The sequence below is a fragment of the Pongo pygmaeus genome, chromosome 1, assembly GCF_028885625.2.
Source record: "Pongo pygmaeus isolate AG05252 chromosome 1, NHGRI_mPonPyg2-v2.0_pri, whole genome shotgun sequence".
Taxonomy (NCBI): Eukaryota; Metazoa; Chordata; class Mammalia; order Primates; family Hominidae; genus Pongo; species Pongo pygmaeus.
The window spans coordinates 41,903,800-41,928,328 of NC_072373.2; the positions used below are offsets into that span (position 1 = coordinate 41,903,800).

Consider the following 24,529-nt stretch of genomic DNA (forward strand, 5'->3'; position numbering starts at 1 on the left):
AGTACAATTTTAGCAGACTATAGTAAATCAAGGATGTCTATCTCTAGAGTAGTCATTTAAGAATAAAAAATGAAATATAACTTAAAAGCTACTGGGGAAATAGAATAATAAAAATACTTGATGAATTAAAAAATGTGAGAAATGAGGAATAAAGGAACAAACACATGAAACAAATAACCAAGACAGACTTTATATCAGTAATTATATTAAATTTATTAATTTTTAATTTTTATTATTAAATTTAAATGTTCCAAACACACCAGTGAACAACTAAGACTGAATAAAACAACAAAACCTTACTATATGATGTTTATAAGAGACAAGTTTTAAATATAAGACAAAGAAGGGCTGAAAGTAAAAGATTTAAAACACATATAATATAAAAACAATAAAGAAAGCTTATATAGCTGTATTAATATACAAAGTAGATTTTAAGGTAAGAAGTATTATAAGAGGTAAAGAGAGACATTTCATTATGATAAAATAGTCAATTCAGCAGAAAGAATAAACAAAAAATTTCATGCATTTAATAACATGTTTAAAATACATAAAGTAAAAATTGCTAGAACAAAGAGGAAAAACAGACAAATTCACAGTCATAGTTGGGGATTGTAATGGGTTGAATAACAACTGTCCTCCTTAAAAAATATCTGTGTCCTGATCTCTGAAACCTGTGAATATGACCCAGTTTGGAGAGTCTTTGTAGATACAATTAAGTTAATGATCTCGAGTTGTGACCATCCTGGATTGCCAGGGTGGCCTCTAAATCCATGTCCAGTGTCTTTATAGGAGACAAAAGAGCAAAGGACACACACAGAGGAGAAGGCGATGAGAAGATGGAGACAGAGAAGGAAATGTTACATCTACAAGCCAAGGAACATCAAAGATTGTCAACAGCCACTGGAAGGAAGCCTGGAGAGAGGCACAGAACAGCTTGCAGATGGAACCAATCCTATTGACATCTTAACTGGATTTCTGGCCTCCAAACTGTTAAGAGAGTAAATTTCTCTTCTTTGAAGCCACCAAGTTTGTGGTAATTTGTTACAGCAGCCCTGGGAAACTAATACAGATATTTCACACATGCTTCTCTATAACTGAGAGAACAAGTGGAGGGGGGAAAAAAGTCTGTTGTAAACCACATTTTCCTAAATGACATTTCTAGAAAATGAAGCAAAATAACTGTACATTCGTTTCAAGTGCATACGTAACATTTTACCAAGATCATCCATATTCTGGGCCATAAACCATGTCTCAAATGATTAAATTAATGAAAGAATGATAACTAGAAGATCTCCAAATATTTAGAAATTAAGCAATGCCCTTCTAAATTGCCTATGGGTCAGAGGAGATATTAAAAGGGAAATTAGAAAGCTTTTATGTACCCTGATAATAAAAATATAAAGATTGTGGGAAATAAAACAGTTTTAGAGAAAAATTTATAGGTTAAATGTACGTATTAGAAAAATAAAGGTTGGAAACTAATTAATTAGTATCAAGAATTTAGGACTACAGGAATACACAAAGCTTAAAGCAGAAATCAATAAAAGAGAAAATAGTCATAAACTGAAGAAAAAACAAGAAAGTTAAAAGTTGTTTTTCTGAAAAGCTTAGTAAAATTGATAAAGCCCCAGTAGAACTAATCAAGGAAAAAGAAGCAAAAGAAATTACCAATATCAGAAATTAATGAGTGTAATGGTATCACTACAGAACTTACAGGGATCCAAAGGCTAATATGAGAATATAATAAACAGCATTATGCTGATAACTTAGGAAATCTAAATGAAATGAGTAAATTCCTTGAAAAATATAACTTACCCAAACTAATTCAATAAGATATAAAATAATAGTTTTACAGCTATTAAAGAAATTAAATCCTGACAACAACAACAACAACAAACCCTCAGGTCCAGATTGCTTCACTGCTGAATTCTTCCAAACATATAAGGAAAAATAATGTTACACAAATTATTCCAGATACCAGAAAAAATAAATAATTTTTAACACATTTTACGAGGCCAACATAATCTTGATGCCCAAACCTGATAAGGACATTAAAATAAAAGCAAATTATAACCCAAAATCTCTTCAGAATATAAATGCAAATTTTCTAAACAAAATATTTTGAAACTGAATCCAGCAATATTTCCAAAGGATGGTACAATGATCAAAGTGAGGTTTACCTTGACTGATTTTAAATATTAAATCAATGTTACAATGTTACAATAAAAATATGAGCCATCCTGCACACACACACACGCATACCCCCCATACATAGGATAATGGTCTATAACACATCACAAGCAACATAGGTTTATTCTAGAAATCCAGTGTTTGTCTTTTAAACATCAATCAATGTAATATATTACATTAACAGAGTGAAAAAGAAACATGATAATCTCAATACATGCAGTGATCAATTAGAACGAACATTCATAAATCTTTTAGTAATTAGAAATAAAGGGGAGTTTCCTTAATCTAATAAAGGATATCATGCAAAAATCTACAGCATACATCATGATTTATGATGACTATTAAAAGCCTTGTATCATCTCTTCTATTCAATATTGTACTGGAGGTTCTAGCCAATGCAATAAAGCAAGAGAAATAAACAAAAGACATAAGAAAGGAAAAGATGTAAAAACTTTGTCAGATTCATAGATGACAAAATTACACAGCAAATTCAAAAGAATCTACAGATAAACTATTCAATTTATAAGTAAATTTAACAAAATTGCTAGAGCTGAGATGAAACAGGTGCATATCTAAGAAGTAAATAACTAAAGAATGAAATTTTAAAAATAATATGTAAGAATAAAGATAATGAAATAGGTACATGACTTCTATAATGTACATTAACAAATATTATTAAAAGAAATTAAAGAAGACTTCAAAATGGGAGGATATATCATATTCATAAATTTAAACTTCAAAACTGTAAATTTGTTACTTCTCCACAAATTGATCTACTGAGTCAACAGAAACTTAATACAAATTCAACTAGGATTCTTTATGTGGAAATTGACAAGCTGATTCTAAATTTTATATGGTAATGCAAATGACCAAGAATCACCAAGTAAATCTTGAAGATGCACATAGTTAGAAGATATATGCCACCAGATATCAAATCTTAATGTAATGCTATAGTAATTAAAATCTTAATGTAGTGCTTATAGTATGGCAAATAAACCAGTGAAACAGAACCTCTCTGGAATGAGATCCACACAGAAGGTCACCTGACTTATGGTCATGGTGGTATTGCATTGCAGTATGCAAGGAATAGTCTTTTTAATAAATGATATTAGATCTATTGCCTATCCATAAGAAACAGGGCTTTGTCACCTAGGCTGGAGTGCAGTGGCACCATCATAACTCACTGAAGCCTTGAACCTCTGTGCTCAAGGGATTCTCCCACCTCAGCCTCCCAAGTAGCTGGGACTACAGGCATGTGCCGCTGAGCCCAGCTAATTTTATTTATTTTATTTTTTTGTAGAGACAGGGTCTCACTTTGCTGCCCAGGCTGGTCTTGAACTCCTGGCTTCAAGCAATCCTCTTGCCTTGGCCTTCCAAAATGCTGGGATTATAGATGTGAGCCACCCACTTGGCCCAATTGCTTAAGTAGAATAGAAAAAGCAGTAACTGGAAAAAAGAAAACTCATAAATTGAATATTATTAAAACATAGAACTTTCATAAACAAAAGTCATCATTAAGAAGGAAAAAAGAAAAGCCACAGTCTGAAAGACAATATTTGTGTTACGTTTATTAGAAAACATGAGAATATTTAAAGAACTTCTACAAAACAATAAAACAATAGACAAACTAGTAAATAACAGGTAAAAGTTTGGAATAGCACTTCGCAAACGTGAAAAGGTACTCAAGATCATCAATGAAATACAACATAATAATAAAGAAGACCCAACAATCCTTCAAGCAGAAACAAAAATGACTCTTCCAAATATAACATTGAGATGAAGCTGGACACAAAAGAGTATCTATTTTTTGATTCCTTTAATATAAAATTTAGGAAGCAGCAAAACTATTAGTGTTATAAATCAGAATAGAGGTTACTTTGGGAAGATAACTGGGAAAGGGCATTGAGAAGGCTTCTGGGGTGCTGATAATGTTCTATATCTTAATCTGAGTGCCATTTACATGGATACATTTACTTTGTAAAACTCCATCAAACTGCATAATTAAGATGTGTGCATATATACACCTATATATATATTATATATGTGTGTATATATATATTACATGTGTGTATATATATACATATACATATATGTTATACTTCAGCCAAAAGCCTACATGGTACAGGAAAATTGTTGGAAAAAGAAAAACCTCCCAAGAACGTAAACTCCAGGCCACATGCCTTTTCTGGTGAATTATTTTTAAAGAAGAAATAATGCCAATCTTATATAATTACAAGGAAACAAATATATGAAACACTACCAGCTGGCTTTATAAGACTGTCATAGGTTTGATATCAAAATCTTATTAAGGACATTACAAGAAAGAAAATTATAGTCTTATCTCTAAAATATGTTAGGAATGGGATGATGAAAGTGTTCTAGAATTAATTGGTGGTACTGGTTGCCCAATGTCTTAGTCTATTTGGGCTGCTATAACAAAATACTATAAACCGGTTAGCTTGTACACAACAGAAATTTATTTCTTGTAGTTTTGGAGGCTGGGGAGTTCAAGACCAACACTGGCAGATTCAGCATCTCCTCCCATGGCAGGAGGGCCAAAGGAGCTCTTCCGGCCTCTTTTATTAGGATGCTAATCCCATTCGTGACAGCTCTGCTCTCATGCCCTAATCATCTTTCAAAGGCTTCACTTCCTAATGTCATCACCTTAGGGGTAAGGATTTCAACATATGGATTTGGGGTGGACTCAAACGTTCAGACCATAACACACAACTTTGTGAATATACTAAACACCACTAAATTGTATAATTTAAAAAGGTAACTTTTATGATACATGAATTATATTTTAATAGAAACATCTAAAATGTATCATAAAAGCATATTTGCCATATATAAAAATGATTAAATATTATGACTGAGTTGATTTATTTTAAGAATGTAAAATTGAAATTTAAAATCATTTGCCTTTCAAAAATGTACTCAAAACAATTTGTTACATTAACAGAAAAAGAGAAACAGATATGGTTACATCAATATATGTAACTAAAGTGTTTGATAAACTTCAACATGATTCAAAGATGAAAATTTTTTAACAATGAAGAATATAAGAGAATTTCCTTATTTCAAAAATGGTTACCTACAAAAAGCCTACAGTAAACACCAGCTTAATGGTGAAATGTTTTAAACTTTAACTTTGAGATGCAGAACAAGACAAGGATGACATTTATTGCTACCAATGTTCAATGTTAAACTGGTGGTCCTAGCCAGTGTGGTAAAGAAGAAAGAAAATAAGGAAAGAGGGAAAGAAGGAAGGAAGGAAGGAAGGAAGGAAAGAAGGGAGGGAGGGAGGGAGGGAAGGAAAGAAAGAAAAGAAGACAAAGAGTTAAATAAAATTATAATTATTTGGTGGTTTGGTACAGTGTCAACCAGGCCAATTTGGAATTAAGTTTTCCAGACTTAATTTCCCTGTATGGTTCTGGACTAGGGTTATAGCATGAGAAATTAGCCTGATATTTGAGAGGCAGAAGTTAAGCAATAGCCATTCCACTCTGAAAGTCATATCCTTGGATAGAGCTGGTGAGGCACAGTGCAGGAGTGGAGGGTTCAGAAGACAGACATTTTACCAGAGGCTTGAGAAATACATTCACATGGGGAGTTTCAGCATCCTCTGCAACAGTTCATTCTCTGTAGGCCAGGAATGAGAATGGGAACTGTTGCCATTGAACTGGATTCTCTGAATTCACTTGGGGACCAAAGGACCTCAGGGTGGCAGAGTCCAAGTGGCAGCACTTAATTGCCAGAGACAATGGGGGTTCTTGTAATGGCTATTAGAACTGAAACAGCAATCAGAATGATTTGACTGAAGAGGACATTGTTATTGGGCTAATTGATCATGGAGTCTCTAAAACCAAAGTAGATGGATAGCCGACTAAAGTGTTACTTGACTTGTGTGAGCGTGAGAGATTTAGGTCAAGTGAATAGAAGTCTGACTTGAATTATTGCAAAAGAAGTTCATTGTTCATCAACAATTCCTAGACTTGAATAGTTTATAGACCCAGAGCAGCACCAACGGATGGGAGACTGGATTCTTTTGAGGAAGCACCATGCTACACAATCAAAAGTATGTATTGTAAATCTTCCCCTAGCCTTTTCCAAGAAGACTTGCAGCCATTTACCAGGATTTGGATACAGAGAGTTTACAGAACTAGAAACAGAGATAAAAAATAGATATAGGTATAGGTGTATTATTATGCTGTTTGTTTTCTCTATTTTACTAATCTTTTTCATATTTCCAGGAAAATTCCTATTCCAATTCCATGTTTATTACAGATTTCAAATAAGATGGAAGGTTTCCCAATTTGTTTTACAAAATAGCAAAACTGTTTCTTAAAGTGGATAAACAGCAATAAAAGTGTGACCAATGTCATTTGTAAACTTAGATTCTGAAGTTCATAAACTTTCTAGTAAAAGTAACAACATTTTTAAATACCAAGAATAAAAGTAAAGAAGTCCAGTTATCCAAAGAGAAGAGTAAAACAAAGATGTTATACACTGCATTTCTCTCAGCCTCAGCCTGGCCCTCACTACATAGGTGTATTATTTTTTAATAAAGTGAGATCTTGCCATATATGCCGTTCATCTGATTCTTTTTCTACATAAAACACATCTCTTTCTAGTCATTAAGTGCTTCTTTATGCTCTCATTTTTTATGGCTGAATACCATGCCAGTGTATGGATATACTTATTTTCATTCTGCATAGCTATTTTATGTTTCTTAGGGAATTCCTTATAATGGTCATTTGAACACATCTTTTTCCTACTAGTAGATTATTTCCAAACCATAGTTTAAAAAATGTAGGTTACTCTAATATTTTAACTAATATAAATAATGCTGCAATGCAAAGTTTATACCAAACTGCTTTAAAAAGTGTGTGATTATTTCCCAAGTATAAATTCTAAGAAATAGGTTAAAATACGTGCTCACTTCTGAGGTTTATAGTGCATGGGGCCTTTCAAGAGGATGTGTTGATCTCGTGGTACATGAGAGTCCAGGTTCTTCCACAGCTTCGCTAACCTTGAAGAGTATCAATTTTAAAAATCTTTACTGGTTTGCCAAGCAGGATGATTATTATACTGGAGGTGGTAGAACCAACATAATTTCAAGTTTATTGAAGTAAAATCAAGTTTGAAAGCTTTTATGTATTTAAACTCCCATAATTAGAAAAGACACATCCCAGGATAAGGAAGAACTTAAAGAAAGAGTTGCCAGGAACCCCATGGGAATATTCGAGAACATTACTGCTGTCTTCAGCCGTGTGAAGGACAGATTGAACAGAAGGAATTCGGTTAAGATTTTTATTATTCCAGAGAAAAATTAGAATGTGTTGGTAAAAGAAATAGGAAGGGATATTTCAACTCACTGTCACAAACAGGTGTTTCATTATCCCAAATGACAGTATCGCCTGAGATGATGCATGTGGCAGATGAGGAACCAATGAGTCGGTATCTAGAGGCAAGAAATAAGGAATGTTACATTCTAAAGACACAGGTCAACTACCCAATTAAATTACTACTTCCAGAGATTACACTCTTATAGGATTCAGAGGGACATTTTACACTTGTCAAAGGACTATCTATCACTTTCCCAAGTTTCACATTCTTCTTGGGACTTTTTGACTTTCTTTTTCTTACCTTCTCAATTGGATGAGCTTTCTCTTCTTTATTACCTTATGACACTTTTTTATGCAAATCTAAGATGAATTGTCGTTTTTCCTATAAATTTCATTTTTTAAAAGATAGCACAAACTTCTTCAGTGCAGGGAAGCTGTCATATATATACATGTATATATGTGTATATAGTCCTGTTGTATGTATTTCTTTGCCTTAAAAGTATGGATGCATGGATGCATGGATGGGCTTTTATCAATAAGATTCATCGAAGAAGGCCAAAGTAGGCCATTCACAGTGGCTCACCCCTGTAATTCCAGCACTTTGGGAGGCTGAGGCAAGAGGATTGCTTGAGCTCAGGAGTTCGAGACCAGCCTGGGCAATACAGTGAGATGCTGTCTGTACAAAAAATTTATAAAAAAGCCAGGCGTGGTGGCACATTCCTGTAGTCCTAGCTACTCAGGAGGCTGAGGCAGGAAGATCACTTGAGTCAGGAAGGTTGAGGCTGCAGTGAGTGCTGATCATGCCACTGCACTCCAGCCTGGGCAACAAAGCAAGACCTTGTATCAAAAAAAAAAGAAAGAAAAAAGGAAAGAAAGAAAGGAAAGAAGGAAAGGAAGGAAGGGAGGGAGGAAGGAAGGGAGGGAGGAAGGAAGGGAGGGAGGGAGGAAGGAAGGAAGGAAGGGAGGGAGGAAGGCAGGTAGGGAGGGAGGGAGGAAGGAAGGAAGGAAGGAAGGGAGGAAGGAAGGGAGGAAGGAAGGAAGGAAGGGGATTCATAACTAGAACCAAAGGAAATCCAGGCTGATCAAAAAGAATTGAACACTCATTTTATACTTAAACTATTAAAGTCAGCAATTCTCAATTAGTATGTCTCAAACTGTTCACAGTGTGCCATAAATTTGGAATAATTTATGACATTTATTTTACTTCACCTTAGACTCTCTGTTGTGATAGATGGTTGGGTGAAACTAGTCATAGTGAGGGTAGGGTCAAACTTGATAGTACTATACATGAAGGAATGAAGCAATGTCAAATAACAGTCATGGTTATTGGTATAGCTGAGAACTTTGCTTTATGAGCATGTAAGAAAACCTGGCAACATAAAGCTTTATTCAAACAACAAAAGAGTGACAAATGGAGATCAAATAAATAGTGAGACAACAGTGGGTGCTTTTGAAGATACTTCACGCACTATTACATTATACTAGTGATTATGATGTAATTATTAATGACTTCAATATCATTTGGGTTTTTTTGTTGTTGCTGTTGTTGTTGTTCTTTTTTTTTGAGATGGATTTTCACTCTTTTTTTTTTTTATTTTTTTTATTTTTATTTATTATTATTATTATTATTATTATACTTTAGGTTTTATGGTACATGTGCGCAATGTGCAGGTAAGTTACATATGTATACATGTGCCATGCTGGTGCGCTGCACCCACCAACTCGTCATCTAGCATTAGGTATATCTTCCAATGCTATCCCTCCCCCCTCCCCCCACCCCACAACAGTCCCCAGAGTGTGATGTTCCCCTTCCTGTGTCCGTGTGTTCTCATTGTTCAATTCCCACCTATGAGTGAGAATATGCGGTGTTTGGTTTTTTGTTCTTGCGATAGTTTACTGAGAATGATGATTTCCAATTTCATCCATGTCCCTACAAAGGACGTGAACTCATCATTTTTTATGGCTGCATAGTATTCCATGGTGTATATGTGCCACATTTTCTTAATCCAGTCTATCACTGTTGGACATTTGGGTTGGTTCCAAGTCTTTGCTATTGTGAATAATGCCGCAATAAACATACGTGTGCATGTGTCTTTATAGCAGCATGATTTATAGTCCTTTGGGTATATACCCAGTAATGGGATGGCTGGGTCGAATGGAATTTCTAGTTCTAGATCCCTGAGGAATCGCCACACTGACTTCCACAAGGGCTGAACTAGTTTACAGTCCCACCAACAGTGTAAAAGTGTTCCTGTTTCTCCACATCCTCTCCAGCACCTGTTGTTTCCTGACTTTTTAATGATTGCCATTCTAACTGGTGTGAGATGGTATCTCATTGTGGTTTTGATTTGCATTTCTCGGATGGCCAGTGATGGTGAGCATTTTTTCATGTGTTTTTTGGCTGCATAAATGTCTTCTTTTGAGAAGTGTCTGTTCATGTCCTTCGCCCACTTTTTGATGGGGTTGTTTGTTTTTTTCTTGTAAATTTGTTGGAGTTCATTGTAGATTCTGGATATTAGCCCTTTGTCAGATGAGTAGGTTGCGAAAATTTTCTCCCATTTTGTAGGTTGCCTGTTCACTCTGATGGTAGTTTCTTTTGCTGTGCAGAAGCTCTTGAGTTTAATTAGATCCCATTTGTCAATTTTGGCTTTTGTTGCCATTGCTTTTGGTGTTTTAGACATGAAGTCCTTGCCCATGCCTATGTCCTGAATGGTAATGCCTAGGTTTTCTTCTAGGGTTTTTATGGTTTTAGGTCTAACATTTAAGTCTTTAATCCATCTTGAATTGATTTTTGTATAAGGTGTAAGGAAGGGATCCAGTTTCAGCTTTCTACATATGGCTAGCCAGTTTTCCCAGCACCATTTATTAAATAGGGAATCCTTTCCCCATTTCTTGTTTTTGTCAGGTTTGTCAAAGATCAGATACTTGTAGATATGTGGCATTATTTCTGACGGCTCTGTTCTGTTCCATTGATCTATATCTCTGTTTTGGTACCAGTACCATGCTGTTTTGGTTACTGTAGCCTTGTAGTATAGTTTGAAGTCAGGTAGTGTGATGCCTCCAGCTTTGTTCTTTTGGCTTAGGATTGACTTGGCGATGCGGGCTTTTTTTTGGTTCCATATGAACTTTAAAGTAGTTTTTTCCAATTCTGTGAAGAAAGTCATTGGTAGCTTGATGGGGATGGCATTGAATCTGTAAATTACCTTGGGAAGGATGGCCATTTTCACGATATTGATTCTTCCTACCCATGAGCATGGAATGTTCTTCCATTTGTTTGTATCCTCTTTTATTTCCTTGAGCAGTGGTTTGTAGTTCTCCTTGAAGAGGTCTTTCACATCCCTTGTAAGTTGGATTCCTAGGTATTTTATTCTCTTTGAAGCAATTGTGAATGGGAGTTCACTCATGATTTGGCTCTCTGTTTGTCTGTTATTGATGTATAAGAATGCTTGTGATTTTTGCACATTGATTTTGTATCCTGAGACTTTGCTGAAGTTGCTTATCAGCTTAAGGAGATTTTGGGCTGAGACAATGGGGTTTTCTAGATATACTATCATGTCATCTGCAAACAGGGACAATTTGACTTCCTCTTTTCCTAATTGAATACCCTTGATTTCCTTCTCCTGCCTAATTGCCCTGGCCAGAACTTCCAACACTATGTTGAATAGGAGTGGTGAGAGAGGGCATCCCTGTCTTGTGCCAGTTTTCAAAGGGAATGCTTCCAGTTTTTGCCCATTCAGTATGATATTGGCTGTGGGTTTGTCATAAATAGCTCTTATTATTTTGAGATACGTCCCATCAATTCCTAATTTATTGAGAGTTTTTAGCATGAAGGGTTGTTGAATTTTGTCAAAGGCCTTTTCTGCATCTCTTGAGATAATCATGTGGTTTTTGTCTTTGGTTCTGTTTATATGCTGGATTACATTTATTGATTTGCGTATATTGAACCAGCCTTGCATCCCAGGGATGAAGCCCACTTGATCATGGTGGATAAGCTTTTTGATGTGTTGCTGGATTCTGTTTGCCAGTATTTTATTGAGGATTTTTGCATCAATGTTCATCAAGGATATTGGTCTAAAATTCTCTTTTTTTGTTGTGTCTCTGCCAGGCTTTGGTATCAGGATGATGCTGGCCTCATAAAATGAGTTAGGGAGGATTCCCTCTTTTTCTATTGATTGGAATAGTTTCAGAAGGAATGGTACCAGCTCCTCCTTGTACCTCTGGTAGAATTCGGCTGTGAATCCATCTGGACCTGGACTTTTTTTGGTTGGTAAGCTATTGATTATTGCCACAATTTCAGCTCCTGTTATTGGTCTATTCAGAGATTCAACTTCTTCCTGGTTTAGTCTTGGGAGGGTGTATGTGTTGAGGAATTTATCCATTTCTTCTAGATTTTCTAGTTTATTTGCATAGAGGTGTTTGTAATATTCTCTGATGGTAGTTTGTATTTCTGTGGGATCGGTGGTGATATCCCCTTTATCATTTTTTATTGCATCTATTTGATTCTTCTCTCTTTTTTTCTTTATTAATCTTGCTAGCGGTCTATCAATTTTGTTGATCCTTTCAAAAAACCAGCTCCTGGATTCATTTATTTTTTGAAGGGTTTTTTGTGTCTCTATTTCCTTCAGTTCTGCTCTGATTTTAGTTATTTCTTGCCTTCTGCTAGCTTTTGAATGTGTTTGCTCTTGCTTTTCTAGTTCTTTTAATTGTGATGTTAGGGTGTCAATTTTGGATCTTTCCTGCTTTCTCTTGTGGGCATTTAGTGCTATAAATTTCCCTCTACACACTGCTTTGAATGCATCCCAGAGATTCTAGTATGTTGTGTCTTGGTTCTCGTTGGTTTCAAAGAACATCTTTATTTCTGCCTTCATTTCGTTATGTACCCAGTAGTCGTTCAGGAGCAGGTTGTTCAGTTTCCACGTAGTTGAGCGGTTTTGAGTGAGATTCTTAATCCTGAGTTCTAGCTTGATTGCACTGTGATCTGAGAGACAGTTTGTTACAATTTCTGTTCTTTTACATTTATTGAGGAGAGCTTTACTTCCAAGTATATGGTCAATTTTGGAATAGGTGTGGTGTGGTGCTGAAAAAAATGTATATTCTGTTGATTTGGGGTGGAGAGTTCTGTAGATGTCTACTAGGTCCGCTTGGTGCAGAGCTAAGTTCAATTCCTGGGTATCCTTGTTGACTTTCTGTCTCGTTGATCTGTCTAATGTTGATAGTGGGGTGTTAAAGTCTCCCATTATTAATGTGTGGGAGTCTAAGTCTCTTTGTAGGTCACTCAGGACTTGCTTTATGAATCTGGGTGCTCCTGTATTGGGTGCATATATATTTAGGATAGTTAGCTCTTCTTGTTGAATTAATCCCTTTACCATTATGTAATGGCCTTCTTTGTCTCTTTTGATCTTTGTTGGTTTAAAGTCTGTTTTATCAGAGACTAGGATTGCAACCCCTGCCTTTTTTTGTTTTCCATTTGCTTGGTAGATCTTCCTCCATCCTTTTATTTTGAGCCTATGTGTGTCTCTGCACGTGAGATGGGTTTCCTGAATACAGCACACTGATGGGTCTTGAGTCTTAATCCAGTTTGCCAGTCTGTGTCTTTTAATTGGAGCATTTAGTCCATTTACATTTAAAGTTAATATTGTTATGTGTGAATTTGATCCTGTCATTATGATGTTAGCTGGATATTTTGCTCGTTAGTTGATGCAGTCTCTTCCTAGTCTCGATGTTCTTTACATTTCGGTATGATTTTGCAGTGGCTGGTACCGGTTGTGCCTTTCCATGTTTAGCGCTTCCTTCAGGAGCTCTTTTAGGGCAGGCCTGGTGGTGACAAAATCTCTCAGCATTTGCTTGTCTGTAAAGGATTTTATTTCTCCTTCACTTATGAAGCTTAGTTTGGCAGGATATGAAATTCTGGGTTGAAAATTCTTTTCTTTAAGAATGTTGAATATTGGCCCCCACTCTCTTCTGGCTTGTAGGGTTTCTGCCGAGAGATCCGCTGTGAGTCTGATGGGCTTCCCTTTGATGGTAACCCGACCTTTCTCTCTGGCTGCCCTTAACATTTTTTCCTTCATTTCAACTTTGGTGAATCTGACAATTATGTGTCTTGGAGTTGCTCTTCTCGAGGAGTATCTTTGTGGCGTTCTCTGTATTTCCTGAATCTGAATGTTGGCCTGCCTTGCTAGATTGGGGAAGTTCTCCTGGATAATATCCTGCAGAGTGTTTTCCAACTTGTTTCCATTCTCCCCGTCACTTTCAGGTACACCAATCAGACGTAGATTTGGTCTTTTCACATAGTCCCACATTTCTTGGAGGCTTTGCTCGTTTCTTTTTATTCTTTTTTCTCTAAACTTCCCTTCTCGCTTCATTTCATTCATTTCATCTTCCAGGGCTGATACCCTTTCTTCCATTTGATCGCATCGGCTCCTGAGGCTTCTGCATTCTTCACGTAGTTCTCGAGCCTTGGTTTTCAGCTCCATCAGCTCCTTTAAGCACTTCTCTGTATTGGTTATTCTAGTTATACATTCTTCTAAATTTTTTTCAAAGTTTTCAACTTCTTTGCCTTTGGTTTGAATATCCTCCCGTAGCTCGGAGTAATTTGATCGTCTGAAGCCTTCTTCTCTCAGCTCGTCAAAGTCATTCTCCGTCCAGCTTTGTTCCGTTGCTGGTGAGGAACTGCGTTCCTTTGGAGGAGGAGAGGTACTCTGGTTTTTAGAGTTTCCAGTTTTTCTGCTCTGTTTTTTCCCCATCTTTGTGGTTTTATCTACTTTTGGTCTTTGATGATGGTGATGTACAGATGGGTTTTTGGTGTGGATGTCCTTTCTGTTAGTTTTCCTTCTAACAGACAGAACCCTCAGCTGCAGGTCTGTTGGAGTACCTGGCCGGCCGTGTGAGGTGTCAGTCTGCCCCTGCTGGGGGGTGCCTCCCAGTTAGGCTGCTCGGGGGTCAGGGGTCAGGGACCCACTTGAGGAGGCAGTCAGCCCGTTCTCAGATCTCCAGCTGCGTGCTGGGAGAACCACTGCTCTCCTCACAGCTGTCAGACAGGGACATTTAAGTCTGCAGAGGTTACTGCTGTCTTTTTGTTTGTCTGTGTCCTGCCCCCAGAGGTGGAGCCTACAGAGGCAGGCAGGCCTCCTTGAGCTGTGGTGGGCTCCACCCAGTTCAAGCTTCCAGGCTGCTTTGTTTACCTAAGCGAGCCTGGGCAATGGCGGGCGCCCCTCCCCCAGCCTCGCTGCCGACTTGCTGTTTGATCTCAGATTGCTGTGCTAGCAATCAGCGAGACTCCGTGGGCGTAGGACCCTCTGAGCCAGGTGCGGGCTATACTCTCCTGGGGCACCGTTTCCTAAGCCCGTCGGAAAAGCACAGTATTCGGGTGGGAGTGGCCCGATTTTCCAGGTGCTGTCTGTCACCCCTGGAAGGGGAACTCCCTGACCCCTTGTGCTTCCCGAGTGAGGCAATGCCTCGCCCCTGCTTCTGCTGGCGCACGGTGCGCTCACCCACTGACCTGCGCCCACTGTCTGGCACTCCCTAGTGAGATGAACACGGTACCTCAGATGGAAATGCAGAAATCACCCGTCTTCTGCGTCGCTCGCGCTGGGAGCTGTAGACCGGAGCTGTTCCTATTCGGCCATCTTGGCTCCTCCCCCCGGATTTTCACTCTTGTCACCAAGGCTGGAGTGCAATGGTGCAATCTCGGCTCACTGCAACCTCCACCTTCCGGATTCAAGAGATTCTCCTGCCTCAGCCTCCTTAGCTGCTGGGACTACAGGTGCCTGCCACCACACTCGGCTGATTTTTGCATTTTTAGTAGAAACAGGCTTCACCACATTGACCAGGCTGGTCTTGAATTCCTGACTTCAGTTAATCCGCCCACCTCAGCCTCCCAAAGTGCTGGGATTACAGCCACCACACCCGGCCTCATTTTGTTTTTTAATGCCTTCCAGTATACCACCAAAAATGAAATCATTTTCGATTGCACTGCCAACAGACATAAACACAAGCATGAAGTATGTGAACAAATGAAGTGAAGAAGGGCTGCAATCCTATATGTGCACCTCCTTCTGCCTGTTTGTCTTAGGAACAAGGGATCCTGGAGGCTCCTCTGGCTTTTGACCCCACTGAGGTTATTTCTCAAAGTGTTCTTTTTGATTTTCTAATCATGGGGGTTGGGATAGGAATGGTGAAGCAAGTTCAAACTTAAATTGGCATTTTTTTTCCTCCATACTATCGTTCAGTGTTGTAATACTGAACATTTTAAATATGAGTCAAAAGATAACTTTATGTTCACTGATCAAGGGGAACAGATAGAAGAATATTTTAATTTATTAAACTTGTGTCCCAAAGTAGATTAAGTGATTAAACAAATAATGGTTTGAACACTTCTCATTCAGAATGTTTGTGAGGAAGTAAGGCAGAGAGATAAAATCCATGCTACTTATTGTAAAGGGAACCAGGGACTCTCATAGCCATTTGAACAGATTGAAGCTTTTATATCCTACCCTACCTTTCTGAATCTCCTGGGGAAGACAGAGTTGTGGATTCACAAAGTTAAGCCATGGTTCAGGAAAAGCCATGATCATTTTGTTTCCAGAAACCACATACAGGATGTGGGTAAACATGTCTAGATGTTTGGGAGTCACCTCCCCAGGGTCCCAAAGAGGGACAGTGAAGCCTGGGATATTAGTCCCATTTCCATTTTCCTTCTTAATCTATGTGCCTTGAACCAGGTGGATGGGTTAGGAAAAAATGAGGATAAAAAACAAATCCTGTGAATTATTTAGGTTAGCACATTTTCAACCTTAAATAATGAGATTCAGAAAATATATTTAAGGATAGAGTTTATTTGAGCACAAAGCTTAAGGGTAGCCACCTGGAAGACACCAACTCCAAGTGAATGGGGTCAGCACTCCAAAGTGGAGGACATAAGGTATCACTTATATAGGCAGAGACAGAGAAATTTTTAGCAGGATTATATTTTCCATATAGGACCATGCATAGTTACAGCATTTTGATTGGTTACAGATTGCTACATTCCAAGGAAGATTACTTTATTGCTCCCTGAAAAGGGGTAGTGATCTGAGGGGAAGCCCATCCCCTTGGAAATTTAGTAGGAACTTTAAAAAAAAAAACAACTTTTTGCTTTGAGATAATCAGATTCACATTCAGGGAAAAGTACAGAGAGATCCCAGGTACACTTTACTCAATTTTCCCCTAATAATAACATTTTGCAAAACAATAGTGCAACATCAACATTAAGGTATTGATACAGTTATAATCCACAAATTTTGTTCAAATTTCCAGTTTTACCTGCACTTATTTGTGTGCGTGACTGTTTATGCACATATGCCCGTGTATTCGTGTCTATGCAGTTTTTAAGAATAGACTTTGTGTTTTAGCACTGTTTTTGGTTCACAGCAATAATGAACAGAAGATACAGAGATTTCCTATGTACTCCCTGCCCCTATACATGGATAGCCTCCCCTATTATAAACATCTTTCACCAGGGTGGTACATATTTGACAATTGATGAACCTACACTGACACATCATGGTCACCCCAAGTCCATAGTTTATCTTAGGGTCCACTCTTGGTATTGTACACTATATGACTTAGGATAAATTTATTATGACATATACCTACTGTTATGGCATCATACAGAGTACTTTCACTACCCTCAAAATCCTCTGTGCTCTGCCAATTCATCCCCTTCTTCCCTAACCCCTGACAACCACTAATCTTTTCACTGTCTCCATAGTTTTGCCTTTTCCAGAATGGCATATAGTTGGAATCATATGTTATGTAGCCTTTTCAGATTGGCTTCTTTCACTTAGTGATAGTGAAAAAGGTTCACTATTTAAGGTTCCTCTATGTCTCTTCATGGCTTGATAGCTCATTTCTTTTTGGTATTGAATAATATTCTGTTGTATGGATGTACCACAGTTTATCCATTCCCTTGCTAAAGGACAGCTTGATTGCCTCCAAGTTTTGGCAATTATGAATAAAGCTGTTATAAACATCTGTGTGCAGATTTTTTTTTTTTTTGGTGTGAACATGAGTTTTCAATTCCTTTGGATAAATACCAAGAAGGATAACTGCTGGATAACATGGTAAGAGTATGTTTAGTTTTATAAAAAACTGCCAAATTATCTTTCCAAGTCATGGTACCATTTTGCATTCCTACCAGCAATGAATGAGAATTGTGTCCCCCTTACCCTGAAATATATTGATGTCTTAATCCCCAGTGCTTATTAATGTGATCTTATTTGGAAATATGGTCTTTGGAGAGGCAATCCAGTTAAGATGAGGTCATTAGTGTGGGCGCTAATCCCATATGACTGGTGTCCTTATTAAAAGAGAGCACTTTCGACACAGCCACACCCAGACAGGAAAACAGCATGTGAGGACACAGACCCAGAGGGAAGACGGCCATGTGAGGACAGAGACAGAAACTGGAATTCTGCTGCCACACACCAAGGAAGGCCTGGGGCTCCAGAAGCTGGAAGAAGCAAAGAAGGGAAGGATCCATCCTTACAGGTTTTAGAGGGAGCATGGCTCTGCCAACACCTTGATTTTGCACTTTCAGTCTCCGGAACAGAACTCTACAAACTTCATTGTATTAAGCCACCCATTTTGGAGTACTCTGTTACAGCAGCCCTAGCAAACTACTTGTGCTATGACCATTAAGATTTCTCTCACACAGTTACTCAATGGCCTTCCCTTTCTTCCAGCAATGTCTACTCTGGGTTAAGGCTGTTTCTGTGCTTTGACTATACTCTTCCCCCATTTTCTTCCTTCCCACCCAATGAATGCCACACTTTTCATATATGCTCTGCCTTGGTTTCCAGCAAGGATACAGATGATTTTCCCCAGATCTTGTCATGCCTTTGCTCATTTCAGTCAGGAGCTAAACACCTGTGTTGAAGCCTTTAAAGAGCACACGATAATAGTTTAGCTGTGCTTTCTGAGATGTGACTAGAAGGTAGTATGGCTGTGTTAGAACTCTTGAACCAAGAGATGTTGTTTCAAGAGATGCCAACTCACCCTTTAGTACAAGAATATTTAATTTGGGATCCGAACTGGATGTCTTTGATCACATGCACCATGCCATTCACAGGATCTGGAGGGTTACGACAGGATTTAGCTACAGGAAAGAAACAGAAATTTGGAGCCAAGTAGAGTAAACTGATTTTTTTTTTTTTAGTACATAAGGTCTCAACCGGCCTGTAGCTTACTGAGGAACACATGCAGTTCTGATGGTTCCACAGATTTTGCTACCTTGAGGAAACTCACCAGACTGCCTCAGGATCAGCTCCCTTTCAAAAAAACTTCCCTTTCAGATCTGTTTCATCCCCATATTATGCCTCCCAGAAAAATGTAAACTTTGTTATTATCTGTAATTCAATTCAACTGGTATAATCCAAAGATCTCAAAGCCCAAGATTGTCACATCTTTTAGTTATTTAATCCACTTCTCTTTCTTGTCCCAAGTCACTCATTACTTAATTTTAGTCATGAAAATGGGAGACCCCCAGTGAATGGGGATTTTCCCTCAATCATGTCCTGCAATGACTGTTTCTCATGAAATAAACTTGTAATGAAGGTGCCAGGAACTGAAAGCAGTAACAAGGTATGATCTACAAGAATAATTCTCATATGTATTGCACCTTAGCAAACTAATTGTCATATGCAACTCAGTTACAAAATTTGAACAAATTGAATCAGATCTTACAGATGTTTGACTAACAGAGGGGTTCCCACTCCAGAGTTACTTACGTCTGCACTTGTCCTTAGCACTTGTCCAAGTTGAGTTTTTTAGGCAGATGATAGAAAACGGTCTTCCGTAATAACCAAGGCGGCATTCATAGTTCAGATATGTCCCAATGGGAAACTCAAACTCATCAGTTAGGTTGGTAGGCCTGGCAAATGGAAGCCATTCTGGGGCATTGCATTGACCTGGAGATCAAGACCACAGCAGCATCAAAGTTAATGGAGAAATTATCATACTTGTTTTTTCTTTTTTGAGACGGAGACTGGCTCCGTCACCCAGGCTGGAGTGCAGTGGCGCTATCTGGGCTCACTGCAACCTCCGCCTCTTGGGTTCAAGCAATTGTCCCTACCTCAGCTTCCTGAGTAGCTGGGATTACAGGTGCCCACCACCACACCTGGATAATTTTCATATTTTTAGTAGAGACAGGGTTTTACCATGTTGGCCAGGCTGGTCTCGACTCCTGACCTCAGGTCATCCACCCACTTTGGCATCCCAAAGTGTTGGGATTACAAGAGTGAGCCACCGTGATCCTGTTGAAATTGCCATTCTACCTTCTCTTTCTCTCCAATATACTTCATAGATGTGATCAAAAAAGAAAAAGGACAGTTCAATAATAGCCAAGGGGTGCAGGAGTGGTGGCTCATGCCTGTAATTTCAGCACTTTCAGAGGCCAAGGTTGGTGGATCACTTGAGGTCAGGAGTTTGAGACTAGGCTGGCCAACATGGTGAAACCCTGTCTCTCCCAAAATACAAAAAGTTAGTAGAGCATGATTGCACTTGCCTGTACACATGCCTGTGCACAGCTTCTTGGGAGGCTGAGGCAGGAGAATTGCTTGAACCCAGGAGGCAGAAGTTGCAGTGAGCCAAGATGGTGCCACTGCACTCCAGCCTGGGTGACAGAGCAAGATTCCATCTTAATAACAATAATAGCAAAGGGACTTATTTCTTTACAACAGTGGTCCCCAACCTTTTTAGCACCTGGGACTGCTTTTGTGGAAGACAATTTTTCCATGAATAGAAGGTGCAGGGGAATGATTTTGAGATGGAACTGTTCCACTCAGATCATCAGTCATTAGATTCTCATAGGGAGCATGCAACCTAGATCCCTCATATGCACAGTTCACAATAGGGTTTCTGCTCCTATGAGAATCTAATGCTGCCACTGATCTGACAGGAGGTGGAACTCAAGCAGTAATGCTTGGCTGCTCACCTCCTACTGTTCTGCCCAGTTCCTAACAGGCCACTGGACAGTATCAGTCCATGGCCCAGGGGTTGAGGACCCCTGCTTTAAAAGATGCCTCAGAAATGGGCTCCTTTTTAAAAAATCAGCATCCATCCATTCAAAAAGTCTCTGCCAGTTTGAAGGCAACTAAGCTATTTATATCATGTCTCACTAAAGGATAAGCTGCATTTCACAGCTTCAAAATTTAGTTAATCAGTAAGTGCCTGTGCTGTGGCTTCCTCTCTCCCACCATCATGTATAATTCTTTCTTGTAACAAGATCAGTCAGTGAATCCAACCTGTTAATATTTATTCAAATCTTCTAGATACTTACTGATTTTGGGGGGACTACTTGTTTTACTAGATACTAAATGAGTTGTGTTAAAATATTTTATTTATTGTACATTTGTCTATTTCTTTTTATAATGTTGTCCATCCTTTATTTTATATATTTTGAGGTTATTAGGATTATAAAAATTTAAATTGCTATATTTTATGGTAGAGCAACCTTCTTTATTATAATAAAATATCTCTGTCTCTAGAAATGAATCTTGCCTAAAATTCTACTTTGTTTACTTTATTTGTGGGACAAATAAAACACAAATAAGATGGGAGATTTACTCCCCAGTATATAAATGCTTATTTTGAATATACAGTAGTCACCCACTTATCTGTGGGGGACATGTTCCAAGACATTAGCCGATACCCGAAACCTCAGATAGTACAAAACCTGATAGCTGTCAACTGGAACACATTTCTGTTCACCTCTTCCACCCACAAACTTAATACCTTTCCCCTCTTAGCTAAGCACTTAGCATGTACTGTGGTTGTAACTTTTGCAGTTTGAAGTGTGACTGCAAAACTAGCACAAATTTATTTTTCCTTCTTCACAATTTCATCAATAGAAGATTCCTTCTTACCTTAGGTCTTAGCAACTTCAACATACAATGTTTTTCTTTCCTTATTAAGTGGACAACTTTCACCTTTTCACTTAAAGGAAGCACTTGCTACTAAACCGGACCCTAATTGTAATGAACTCCCTTATTAGGCTCAGCTAAAATTTTGAGAATCTATATGGAAAGGTGTGGTAGGCTAAGTAAGGACCTCTCAAAGATATCCATGTTCTGATCCCTAAAGCCTGTGAATGTTACCTGTAATGGTAAAAGGGCTTTGCAGATGTGATTAAGAATCTTGAGATGGGCAGATTACCCTCGGTTATCTAGGTGGGCCTTAAATGTGATCACAAGTGTCCTTATAAAAGGGAGGCAAGAGGGTGAAAGGAGACAGAAGAAGGATATTCAAAGACACTATGGTGCTGGTTTGGAAGGTAGAGGAAGGAGGCCATGAGCCAAAGGATGGAAGCAGCCCCTGGAAGCTGGAAAGAGCAAGAGAACCCCTGCTCCCCTGGAGCCTCCACAAGGAACACAGCCCTATGGATCTATTTTAGATGATGGCCTCCAGAACTGGAAGAGAACACATTTCTGTTGTCTTAAGCCACTAAGTTTGTGGAAATTTGGTACAGCAGCAATAGGAAATTAATACAAAAAGAGAATGGTATATAGTGTTAAAAATGTTGGGTTCATAGATTGAAACTTGAACCCAATGTCTTCTACTTAATGGCTATGAGGTCTTAGGCAAACCGCTTAATCTTTCTGAGCCTCAGTTTCATCTTCATAAAGGGAATAAAATTTTCCTACCAGGTTTGCAGGGAGAATTAAAAGTAGTATATGCTGTCACATATACAGAAGGCACTTCATAAATTATACTTATGATTGTTACCCTTAGAAAAGGGTGAGGGGACTTCTAAGAGTTAAATTCGATTATTCCGCTAAAGTGGGAGTGCTTGCTTTGCTTCCAAGAGTTCATTTTCCTCTCCTTTGCAGAGCTAGTTTGGAATGAGCCTATGTTATCGGGAATGCACTGGATGACCTCAGTGACTGGTGACCTCAGCTCTCCTGAGTGAATGTGCCCCTGATTCAGCCTGGGACTTCTCGTCTGCATCTCATGAGCTCCATCATAGTGCCCACGGGACCCCGAACAGAGAGGAGAATTCCTAAGGTTGCCTTTTCCCTGTTGTCAATGGCTTTAGTCAGAATTAGAAGCCTAACTCTGTGCCATATTTCTTACTTATTTTTCCCAGACAGCCTGTATTCGTCATCACACATTTGCTTTATTAAGCCAGCAGTTGTTAAGCAAGGAAGCCCTTGTCTATGTTTCCTGCTTCATCTCGTGCCACTTGGTCCTCTCACCAAGGTGTGGCCCTTTCCCCTTTTTCAGTTTCCCAAAGACACCCATTTTTCCCCTGTCTATGACATTCCTTCTGTGTGACACACTTTTATCTTCGCTCTGACTTCAATTCTTCCTCCAGGCGTCTGCTAAAATGTCACTTTCTTATAGAAGCCTTCCCTGGCCTGCCTATGGCCATACCACCCTGAACACACCCAATCTCATCTGAAACCTTCCCTTACCCTCTTAGGGATTTGGAATCCAAACTACTTCCCTCTATCCCACCCTATAATAATTTCTAGTCAGACCCTTTGCTTTTCCTTTCATATCAGTAATTGCTTGTTATTACAATTTGTGCTTTTTATCTTTGTGTGCTTTTAGAAGTATCTATTTCTCTCAATAGATATTAGATATGCATAATTTAAAGGCAAGAGATGATGTGTTTTTTGTACCTCTAAATTAATACTTAGTCCTTGTGCTTAACACTCAATTATAAGCACTCAGTGCATATTTGTTGCAATGAACAACAAATGAAGAATTACTTATAAAACTTAAAAAAACATCAAGAATCCAAGCTATGTCCTAGAAATCTCTGATTTAGTGGGTCTAAGTTAGAGCCCAGGAGTCTATATTTTTAAAAATTTTCACAGCTGATTTTGATAGATAACAGCACTTTGAGAACCACTGTAAAAAAAAAAAAAACCACTGAATAAAACAGTTCCTGTTATTTTCAGTGTTATGCATTCACCTTTCCTCTAGTTGATATGTGGGATGAAATACAATTTTGATATTTGTCTTATCCATTGATGCTGGACAAAGGAAGAGATTCCATGTGAAGTGCCTAGCACCAAAAGCTGTATTGAGAGAGGGTAAATGTCACAGTAAAGCTTGCAATGAGAGGATAGAACGAGACCTAAAGTAACAAAGCAAATTGAATGAACCATTCTTGGAAAGAAGTTCCTTCCCCTTAATTACATAATATTCTTACCTGCATAGTAGTATATGACTAGTATAGGTAATTATAAAAAGCAAAGTTGTATAATAGCTCAAAAAAGCAATATATGAGCCTTTAACAAAGAAAGCTTGATGTAGTTTCCTTTCCCTCCTTTATTACCAATCCCTCAATTGTGGCTAGTTCCTATGATAAATATATTAATATGAAATCCATAAACTGAAGACCTATCATAATTTAAAAAAGTTTTTATAGCTTTATCAAGATATATTACATTCAATGATTGATGAGTATTTAAAGTGTACAATTCAATTACTTATATGTATGCATTGAGAAACCATCACCAAAATGAAGACAATAAACATTTCCATCATACATCCCACCGACACAGAGTTCCCTCATGTCCTTCTGTGATCCATCCAAACATCCACTTCCTTCTCTAGGCAACCTTGAATGTGTTTCCTCTTACTACAGATTGATTTGACCTTCTAAAATTTCATATAACCCGAATCACTTCGTTTATATCCTATCATATAAAGGAAACCACTCAGGTGGTTTTCTCTTACTACAGATTGACTTGACTTTCTAAAATTTCATATAACCTGAATCACTTCGTTTATATCCTATTGTATAAAGGAAATCACTCAGGTGTTTTTTTTATGGTTTAGCCTTCACACAGCATAATTAGAGATCCATCTAGGTTGCTGCACATATACAAATTGTTTCCTTTAGTTACTGGGTAATATTCAATTGCATAAATATACCTTAATTTAGTTTATCCATTCACTTGTTGAGGGACATTTGGATTGTTTCCACTTGTTGGCTATTACAA

General features: G+C 38.2%; 1 protein-coding gene across 1 annotated transcript in view; it reads right to left on the minus strand.

The window, feature by feature from the left end:
- The window catches only part of CR1 (complement C3b/C4b receptor 1 (Knops blood group)), a 164,629-nt gene that overhangs the window by 105,140 nt on the left and 34,960 nt on the right, over positions 1 to 24,529 (minus strand). The window contains exons 23-25 of the mRNA XM_054485890.1: positions 19,304 to 19,483; positions 18,573 to 18,672; positions 7,569 to 7,654 (exon numbers count right to left, since the gene is read on the minus strand). Of these exons, the coding sequence (XP_054341865.1) occupies positions 7,569 to 7,654; positions 18,573 to 18,672; positions 19,304 to 19,483 (366 nt within the window). The remainder of the gene's footprint in view (positions 1 to 7,568; positions 7,655 to 18,572; positions 18,673 to 19,303; positions 19,484 to 24,529) is intronic.